This window comes from Chaetura pelagica, unplaced genomic scaffold, assembly GCF_000747805.2.
Source record: "Chaetura pelagica isolate M959 unplaced genomic scaffold, ChaPel_1.0 scaffold244, whole genome shotgun sequence".
NCBI classification, from domain to species: Eukaryota; Metazoa; Chordata; class Aves; order Apodiformes; family Apodidae; genus Chaetura; species Chaetura pelagica.
In genome coordinates this window covers 101,326-112,152 of record NW_009953719.1, presented here as the reverse complement: position 1 = coordinate 112,152, position 10,827 = coordinate 101,326, and the positions used below count along the sequence as shown (strand labels likewise).

The window sequence follows — 10,827 nt, the reverse complement described above, 5'->3', positions numbered from 1 at the left end:
CCCCCCACAACCCCATTTTTAAATGTAAAGGAAAAGTCAATTTTATGCACCTATGAAGTAAAAAAAAAAGTTCAGAACTTTTTTCACATCAAAGTAAAGTGGAAATTTCTGATCCTTATTTTTAATTTAAAAATTATCACATAAAGTGTATTAAAAAGTTTGAAAAACATTACGATTTTTACTTCTTACCAAGCTTGTTAGATATCTTTCTTCTAGACTTATTTCTTAACATTTACAATTAATTTCGATCTTATTAATTTTTCTGTTCTTGTTATTTTAAAAACAAAAACCAGCGCCTGGATGGTAAAAGAATACTGCCAATTTTAATAAATGTTATGTAGGGTCATGTATTTATTAAAAAAACAACAAAATGAAATCACCTAAAATCCACATTTCAAAATAGAGATAGAGGTATTAATATAACTCTAAGCAAAGTTTAAATCAATTTAGTAATGCATTTTTCCTTTGTGCACTTCGAAGTGCTGCAGTGGTCCTGCATTTATCACCAGACTGGAGTTTTCCAAGTGTTCATGTTTATATTGGAATTCTGGCCTAGTCAGCATGATTTCTCGGCGTTTGTAAAACTTTGCCAGTGAAGAGATTACAGTAGGCCACTACAAATCAACTACGTTTAAGAAAATAACCATAGAAAAGTCTTACTGTTAGACATTTACTCACAGTGTATTTTGAAGTCCTTGTACTGTCTGTCTTCAATTGCTACCACGTACAAAGCAGCTCGGTCTGGAAACATTAGCCCTCCAGGTTTCTGTTGATGAATTGTGGGGAAATGGATCTCGTAATCTATTCACCTGACAAAGACATCACATTTTGAACTGCACATACAAAAAACAGACAAGCACCCCTTGCATGCCTTTATTGTTTTCCTTCAGATTGTCACATCAGCTTTAATCTCAGCAACTCTTGCAGCCTGTGGCAATGTGAATACATACTGTCTACACAAATTTCACCAGCAGTTAATCAAAAGCAAAGCTCTTTCACTGAGATTCTCTTGTTAATCTTTTTGTTATAGCCTAAAAAGTGGCACATGGAGATGTAACTGTGTTTTATTATGGTGAGAGTAGGAGAGAGAAGACCTGTTGTCAGAAAATAAATGATTGCTCCAGCAAGAAGTATAACATGCAGAGCACCTACCAGCCACTTGTCTCGTGCGAAGATGACTGTATTTAACATTGACTCATAGAACAGACAGTAACCCATCCACTCGCTGATGATGATGTCTACTTTGTCCACTGGTAACTCAACTTCTTCCACTTTACCTTTAAATATTGTGATGACTGAAAAAAGAATCCAAAGAAATATGTTTCACATAATAAAACACCTGAATAAATTTCTTACTGGTGGATGTCAGGCTGACCTTTTCAATATGACTGTCTTCTTGAATGCCTGTAGATAAGGGGTGACTCCATGTGAATCGATGGATTTACACTATTCTAAAGCTACTTGCAATAAGTATAATAAAGAAAAGTTTTAGTATCAGTATAAAAGAAAAGCAAACAAACCACCCCAAACCAAAAGCAAATAAAAACTGTATATAAAAAAAGAACCAGAAAAACAAGCCTTACCTGGTTACCTGCATGATCTAATTTTACATGCCCTTTGGAATTTGGAAGATTTCTAGATCATTGATCAAGTAATGCAAAAACACACCTAGAATCCTTTAAACCTCTCTCTAGGGTAACAGATAAATGATCTTATCACTCAGATATCAGAGATTTATGGAAGTAGGTTCAAATTTTCATCTGTTTTCAAACATATGCTGGCTCCACAGTGAGGAAACTAATGCTTATTTCTTCCATGAATTCTGGAGAGCTGAGTCAACTGAGAAAGTAAGATCTAGCCTGACAGTACACAAACAAGAAAGTTTGTACAAACACAGCTCTCTAATGAAAAATCATTATTCATTCCCTTCTGCTTCATGATTAAATCTCAGAACATACAGGCATTCTCACTATGAATCTTCTGTCTGGTTTAGACTTGTGTAACATCCCACAGTTGTCTAAAGTGACTGCTGGAAAACATTGTTGCCAGGTATTTTGTCACTAAATTAGCTTCAAGGAGATTAAAAAGGTTGCTAGAAGTTTGATGTAGTAGCATACCAGATCCTCAGAGATACTGTTACAACACAGCACATTAAATTACTGGCAAAACTGTATACTACTTAGAGGATACTGGGTATGCACTGCAAAAGCAAATTCACAAGCAATTATTAGAATTGATTGATATTAGAACAGATACTTTGCTTACAGGAGAATTAACTACTGGTCCATATTTAGTTCAGTAGTAACAAATACTAGGATCAGTAATCAGTTTTAGGATTCACCAATCATTCTTGCATTTTAAAAAACTATATTTCCTATACACAAATGTATTCCAAATCCTTCAGATAAATGATTTTCAGCTTGTGTTTGTCTGCTATTTATATTGTTTGTTGCAGCAAGTAAAGTCTCTTGGTTCTGGATTCTACCTTGACAAAGTAACTGATGCACTTTTAATTCAGGAATAAAGTGAGCAGGGAATATTTTACTTTCCATTACTAATTAATAAAATTACTGTATTACTCTCAATAAATGGCAGTTTTTAGTGATGGCAATTTTTAACTATGAAAGTGATCAACATTCAGTTTGAGGAAGATGAAGGTACTTTCATTTAGCTAGAACTATGTTAGCCATTTAAGCGGGGAAGTAAGTGTATGTTTAGTCATTTTTAGAACTCAGCCCAAGGAAAATTAAGTTTTGTCTTTCCAAAATACCTATAGTACTAGTATTACTCTGAACAAGTGTGGCAACTTAATTTGTGTAGCAAACTTTTAATCCAGACTGGCCCCCTAAGAGCCTGGGAACACACTGGTTCAGACTGGTAACACAAAGTATCAGCTGGTATTAATATCAGGAGACTGGAAAAGAGCAGAGTTCTCCTTTCTATTCTTTAAACTCCTTCCCTTCACAGCTAGTAGCTCAATAGTTAATCTGCTGTTATACTGAAGATGCTTCATGTCTATAAACTCCAGCCACAAATTATCTTAGTTCTCTCTTCTCCTAAGAACTTTCACTACCACAATTCTTTTGGAGTGAATTTGAGTACTGTTAACAGCTGCCAGTGAAACACCTGCAGACTCTGAAGCCTTTTGTTTATACCTAGAACAGCCTCAGTGTAAGCAGCTGCAGCACAAGTTCTTCCCACCTCCCTTCACTTTATAAGGCACCATGTGGGGACAGATTGCACCGTCCCCAGCTGTACTGTATTTGTTCTGGAAACAGTGAATTTTCTCTTGGTTCAATCCCTTTTGCTGACTCTGCATTTCTCTAAACAATTAAGAGTAGAAAAAAAGGAAAAAAATTCCATAAGCAACAAGATCCTTTGGCTCAGTACCTGCTTGCATTAAAATAAAAGTGAATGTGGGTCAGTGTACAGTGTGTAAGTGTAGATGTTTGTTCAGTTATGTGATTTGTTTACATTAGAAACCAAACTGCAGTTCAACAGACCATTAAACCTGTCCAGGCAAGTCTCCTGCCAAAGGGGGACAGGGATCTCCACCTCTTCCTGAACAGTTTTTTCAAGTACTTGCCCTTTGAAGAAACAGGAGAAAGCAGCAGAGATAAATACCTTCTGCTACCTCTGGAGCACAGTGGATCCTTCTTGTTTATTCTGACAATGGTCCCTTCACACACAGTTCCTGTTGCTGGAAATTCAAATGTGAATTGGTTTGTAGTATGCTCTTTGTGCAGCTATTTGGTGAAAGGTCATTCTGGGAACATACAGGCTCTGTATAAACATGCAGGATAACCAAACTGAGGTCAAGACCTCATTGTTTTTAGTGCCTTATCTGTACTGTGGAGGAGAGTATTTTCTGTTCCTTTCTTTTTCTGAACCAAAAGTTGCATAAGCAGGCTGGCCTCTTATATCCCACCTCGCTGCTATTTCTTTCACACCACACCACTTGACTATGACTGCTGTACAATAAATTATCCTCCCAAACCACCCTCTGTCAGTCAGAAGCTGCCAGTGACAGAAACAAAAATCAGAGCAGATCTAAACGAGAACAGAAATCTATTCCTGCTTATGTGCTAGCACAGCACCAGTGCAGACACAGCTAAAAGTGGGGGAGAGTGAAGGGCAAATGGTACAATTTAGACAGCTATGACCTGTGCTGCTCTGCTACAAAGGCAAGCTGTTCAAAAAGTGCACTTCTAAACAAGGACTGTCTCACAGACTCAGTTTAAAAAAAGCCTGACTTTTTAGGTTGCTACAGAGAGGCCTTGAGTGCAGTGATTTCGAGGAAGGCTGAAGATGAGATATAGGGCTTCTTGCAGATTTGTTTTAGTTAAGAGTTTTCAGTAGATTGGGCTTGTGTTTTTTGTTGTTGTTTTTGTGGTTTTTTTTTAATTGAACTGTTTCCACATCCCTGGAAATGTCAACAGTTTTCTTTTCAAGGAAAAAAAAAAGTTTTATGTGATACTGTTATTCTGAGAATTGAACATTTTCATTTGTGTGAATGTGTTTCAATATGGTTTTAAAAATAATTATTTTTTTAAAGTTGGAAGTCAGAAGAAGCTCCTAGTGAAAAATCTGTATTGATATGGAGTACCTTTTGCTTTTTGTGTGTTGGTATGTTTGGATTCTATTAAAGAGATAAGGTAAAATTCAAATAGCAAAATTAATATGTAAAGTTCAGCTCTAATATGAAGCCCTTTGCTTTGCTAAATCATACTACCTGATATTTACTCCTATTTGCTTCTGTTGTCTGTCAGGCTAGAAGTACATGGAGAAGTTACTATTCCCATGAGGAACTGTTACAGTGCCTAGAATGACATGTTTAGTGTTGTACTTACATAAGCAAATAATGGAAAACCTTACAATTTACATATAAAACACACAATATTAACTAATCAGAAAAAGTAAAAGTTTTTTTCTCTTTCTCCTGAAAAAAATATTTTTGTATGCCTTACTGTTGTCCAGGTGGTTGGCCTTGATAATTTTTTCTGAGTAGTCAGATATACTTGAGCATTCGATCTAGGAAAAAAAGAAAAAAAAAAGAAAAGCAAGAGGAAGAATAATTATATGTTAGAGATCTCAGCTATATGAATAAAACCAAAATCTACTGAAGGCAGCAAAGAGTCTTAAAGAGCATATAACCATTGATATAGAGTAAATCAATGGCTAACTTTTGTTCTCCTGGGGGACTTCAACTTACCAGACATCTGCTGGAAATGGAATAGAGCAGAGAGGAAACAGTCTAGGAGGTTCCTGGATTATGTGAAAGAGAACTTCCTGAAACAGCTGGGGAGGGAGCCAGCTAGGAAAGGCACCCCCTTAAACTTGCTGCTTGCGAAAAAAGAAGGAATTGTGGATGATGTGACTGTTGGAGGCATAGCAATAATGAAATTATAGAGTTTTCAACTTCTGGAGAAGTAAGGATGAGGGTCAGCAGAACTGCTACCTTGGACTTGTGGAGGGCAAACATAGGCCTGTTTAGAAGACTGGTTGACAGAGTCTCTTGGGAGACCCGAAGGGCAAAGGAGTCCAGGAGGGCTAAATATTCTTCAAGAAGGAAATCTTAAAGGCGCAGGAGCAGGCTGTCCCCATGTACTGAAAGACAAGCCAGCGGTGAAGAAGACAGAAGTGCTCACCAAGCTACTTTCTATTATCAGCAGTCCTGCCTAACTGGGGAGGTCCCGGTTGACTGGAGACAGGTAGATGTGATGTCCATCCACAAGAATGGGCAAAAGGAGGATCCAAGGAGCTACAGACCTGTCAGTCTGACTGTGGTGTCAGGGAAGGTTATGGAGCCATCTGGAATGCCATCATGCAGGACATACAGGACAACAAAGCAATCAGGCCAAGACAGCATGGCTTTATGAAAGGAAGTCCTGCTTGATAAACAAAATCTCCTTCTATGACAAGTTGATTCAAGTTTTGGATGAGTGAAAGGCTCTGGACATTGCCTACCTGTACTTCAGTAAAGCCTTTGATAGTTTCCCACAGCATTCTCTTGGAGAAGCTGGCTTCTCATGGCTTTGACAGATATATCCTTTGCTGGGTAAAAAGCTTGCTGGCTGGCTGGACCCAAAGAGTTGTGGTGAATGGAGTTTAATCCAGTTTGCAGCTGGTCACAAGTGGTGCACCCCAGGGCTCAGTGCTGGGGCCAGGTCTCTTTGATATATTTTTCAGTGATCTGGATGAGGGGACCATGTGCAACCTGAGTGAGCTCGCAGATGACACCAAGTTGGGCAGGAGTTTTCATCAGCCTGTTGGAAGAAGGGCTCTACAGAGGGATGTCTGGAATGATGGGCTAACGCCACTTGTATGACAAAACCAAATGCAAGATCATGCACTTGGGTCACAAAACCCCCATGTAACTCTACAAACATGAGGAAGGGTGGCTGGAAAATTCCTCAGTGGAAAAGAACCTGGGGTACTGGTTCATAATCACTGGAATATGAAACAGAGGTGTGGCCATGTGGCCAAGAAGGCCAACAGCATCCTGGCTTGTATCAGAAATAGTGTGGTCAGCAGGACTAGGGAAGTGATTGTCCCCCTGTACTCAGCACTGGTGAGGCCACACCTTGAATACTGTGTGCAGTTTTGGGCCCCTCACTACAAGAAGGACATTGAGGTGCTGGAGCAGGATCAAAGAAGGGGAATAAAGCTGGTGAAGGGTCTAGAGCACAAGTTTTACAAGGAGCATCTGCAGGAACTGGGATTGTTTAGCCTGGAGAAAAGAAGGCTCAGGGGAGACCTTACTGCTCTCTACAAGTACCTGAAAAGAGGTGGGGTTGGTCTCTGCCTCCAAGTAACAAGTGATAGGACAAGAGGAAATGGCCACAAGTTGTGCCAAGGGAGATTAAGCTTGGATATTAGGAAAAATGTCTTTATTCGAGGGGCTGCCAGGCACTGGAACAGGCTGCCCCCAGAAGTGGTCAACTCACCATCCCTGGAGGTATTTAAAAGTCATGTATATGTGGTGCTTAGGTAGTGACGTGGTTCAGTGGTGTACCTGGCAGTGTGCTGGGTTAACAGCTGGACTTCATGATCTTAAAGGTCTTTTCCAAACAAAATCAACTCTGGATTCTAGAAATCAATCCTGTGTGGGCAGGATCATGATCAACAGTATCTTACTATTTAAATTGCAGTCTGTGTTTGAGTCAAGCTGGTTGTGATAACATTGTGAATAATGTTAGAATTCAAACTATGCCAATACTGGTCTGTGTCAAGAAAGAATTGCTTTCTCTGTGAAAAATCTATCATCTTTGGCAATGCATTCATTGAACACAGACATTTTACACATAAGAAATTGCTGAAATGACTTTATTTATAAAGTAATCCAGATCTGCATGTCTTTCCAAGAGAAAAGACAGATTCCTGTATGCTTTGCAGAACTGAAAAGAATACTTGATAGGATTTACACGTTTAACACACAGATACCCTACCTGTCAGAAATAACTCCTCTTTTAAATAACTCCTGAAAAGCAAAAGCATCTGAGCTGGAGGTAAACCTCACATCAGTGAAGAAACACATCTATCTGAATAAACCTTGTCTGATACAAATATAAATGCCAGGCAGCTGCACACAGTCCCAGAACTAACGTAAATGAAGTTTGAAAGAACCATAGAATCTTAGAATCAGAGAATGTCAGTGGGTGGAAGAGACCTTAAAGATCATCTAGTTCCATGCCCTCTGCATGGGCAGCATGCTAGACCATATTGCTCAACGTCCCATCCAACCTGACCTTGAATACTTTCAGGGAGGGGGCACATCCACAACTTCCCTGGGCAACCTGTGCCAGTGTCTCACCACCCTCACACTAAAGAATTTATTCCTCATGTCTAACTTAAATCTCCCCTCTTCTGGGTTAAAACCATTACCCTTTGTCCTCCCACTACACACCCTCGTAAAAAGCCCCTCCCCAGCTTTCCTGTAGCCCCTTCAGGCACTGGGAGGCTGCTGTGAGGTCTCCCTGGAGCCTTCTCTTCTCCAGGCTGAACAGCCCCGGCTCTCTCAGCCTGTCTTCACAGAAGAGGTGCTCCAGCCCTTGGATCATCCTCATGGCCCTCCTCTGGACTTGCTTCAAGAGCTCTGTGTCCTTCCTGTGTTGGGGGCTCCAGAACTGGACACAGTAGTCCAGGTGGGGTCTCACAAGAACAGAGTAGATCCATTAATCTCTGTGCTAAACATGCATGCCTTTTGGTATGAGCAATTTTGTACTTTTACTAGGAAAGGAATTACAATGTACCTTCTAGTTCTAGATTTGCACTTACATTTTAAAAAATCTGAGTTCTAGCATAAAAGCCTATGTTTGCAATTGACCTTTGACAACTTTTAGATAAATACTGCGTTCCATGAAACTCTGTGTCTTTGTGCACTTCTGAAATCTTGTGGGTCAAAGTTGCTGGTCTCCCCAAATCAATTCCTAATTTGCCTCTTCCAAAACTGACTTTTCACTGCCAATAGTATTTTGTATAATCATTGTCTCTCTAATTCCCCTATGGGAATATAAAATAGAACTAGATTACCTCTAGTGTGCTACTTATATGTTCAGGGAATTCCATTTAACCTCTAAAAGCCAAGTTGTGCTTGACCTCTGTGATGGTACTCACAGATGGCAGGACAGCAGATAGAAGGGCACACAATTCCTTTATGTTTTTTATATAGCCCATAAAACAGCCAGACATAATAGAGGTCATAATACCAATCCCTGTCCTCCTGGGAAAATGATTTTTAAATAAAGAATGTGTATGTAAGTTATTTTTGGTGGCTTTCCAAATTTTCTAAAGAAGAAAATGCAAAGGAATAAAAAGATTTATGTAATGAATGACTACGGGTTTGCAAAAATCAGCTTCCTTCTCAAAGAAGGAAAATAATTTAAAAGCAACACTCAGATGTTCCAGGAAGGAAGATATATTTCAGTAAATAAAATTGCTTTTTGGGTAGCTAAACTTCTTAATTTCTACTATGTTCTTTGGTCAAATCTTATTTTGAAAAGCAACTCATTTCAGAAAAGGAAAACACTGAATTCTACAGGTGAAGAAATAGGAAAAAAAAATAAATTATGTTGTCAGATTTTCCCCCAGTTCTTTTTCAATTCAGTAATCTGCTCAAATCTGTCTAATTTTACAAAGCATTTGTATTTAATGAAAACTGTGTTCCAGTAAGATATGGCTGCACCTCAGTTTAAAGTAGAATCATAGAATGGTTTGGGCTGGAAGGGACCATCAAAAATCATCTAGTCCAATGCCTCTGCCATGGGCAGGGACACCTTTCACTAGATCAGGTTGCTAAAAGCCCTGTCCATCCTGACCTTGAATATTTTCAATTATGGTGCATCCAGAACTTCTCTGGGCAACCTCTTCCAGTGTTTCATCACCCTCATTATAAAAAAAGTCTTCCTTATATCTAATCTAAATCTACCCTCCTTCAGTATCAAATCACTGCCCCTTGTCCTAAAACTACAGGCCCTAGTAAAATGTCTCTCTGCACCTTTCTTGCAAGTCCCCTCTACATATTGAAAGGCTGCTATAAGGTGTCCCTAGAGCCTTCTCCAGGCTGAACCACCCCAACTCTCTCAGCCATTATTAATAGGAGAGATGTTCCAGCCCTCTGATAATTTTGATGGCCCTCTTCTGGACCTGCTGTAAGATGTTCATGTCTGTCTAGTTACGTGGACCCCAGAGCTGAATGCAGTACTCCAGGTGGGATCTCACCAAAGTGGAGTAAAGGCAGAGTATCACCTTTCTCAACCTACTGACCAGCCTTCTTTTTATGCAGCTCAGGATACAATTGGCTTTCTGACCTGTAAGCATGCACTACTGGCTCATACCCAATTTTCCATCCACTAGTATCCCCAAGTCCTTCTCTGCAGGGCAGCAGTGGATCAATTAGTTAATCACAGCCTGTACTTGCTTTGATTTAAGTGAAGGACTTTGCACTTGGCCTTGCTGAATTTCATGAGGTGCACACTGGTCCACTTCTCCAGCCTGTCAGGGTCTTCCTGGATGGCATCCTTTCCTTCAATTATGTCAACTGCACCACTCAGCTTTGTGTCATCTGCAAACTTGCTGAGTGTGAACTCAATCCCTCTGTGTCATTAATGAAGACATTAAACAGTAGTGGTTCCACTATGCACCCTGGAGGGTCCCTTAAGTTTCTTCACCTGCATCTAGCTCTGTGTATGTGTATTCATCTCTACTTTCATTTTACTTCTCAATCTTCAATTTAATGTTCCAAATATCTCCTCTTTCACTGGGTCTTTTTCTGAAACAGTCACCATATTCCCAGAATTCCTCTTCCCCTGGGCAGTGTCCTCATCACCACCTTTTTATACAAAACATCTAGTATCTGATGTGTCTTCATTTATGTGTCAGCTTAACTCCTTCTTATCTGCATTGTCTTGTTTGTCTGAAAATACCATACAATTCAGATAGTTCTACTGCAGCAATTGTCCTGATTTTTGTATGACTAAATGCAGGAGATGAACCAAATTTTCAATGGATAACTGAATTAATTTTTCTGTCCCTCATTCACCCCTCCCAAGCATCAACAGCCACATGCCAGTCCTATCTTTACATGTCTTAGAACAGCTTGCCAGTTAGATGAACATTACTGCGTGATCTACTGTTACTCTCTCACAATGGTTAGGAGTCAGAGCACCTGAGGAAAGAAGAAAAACAGAGAGGGCTGGTTCCATTCAGCTTGTAGAAGAGGTCTCCCAATCCAATAGCTACCTTCAACTAATCTAAAAAGGGCTTGCAGATAAAGTCAAACTCTTCTCTGAAGTGCTCAGTGACATGACAAAAGGTGATAATCACATA

General features: G+C 39.6%; 1 protein-coding gene across 1 annotated transcript in view; it reads right to left on the bottom strand.

Moving 5' to 3' along the window:
* LOC104391175 (protein arginine N-methyltransferase 8) overlaps positions 1 to 10,827 on the bottom strand; it is a 66,799-nt gene that overhangs the window by 19,077 nt on the left and 36,895 nt on the right. The window contains exons 4-6 of the mRNA XM_010000410.1: positions 4,968 to 5,031; positions 1,153 to 1,295; positions 679 to 766 (exon numbers count right to left, since the gene is read on the bottom strand). Coding sequence (XP_009998712.1) covers positions 679 to 766; positions 1,153 to 1,295; positions 4,968 to 5,031 — 295 coding nt within the window. The remainder of the gene's footprint in view (positions 1 to 678; positions 767 to 1,152; positions 1,296 to 4,967; positions 5,032 to 10,827) is intronic.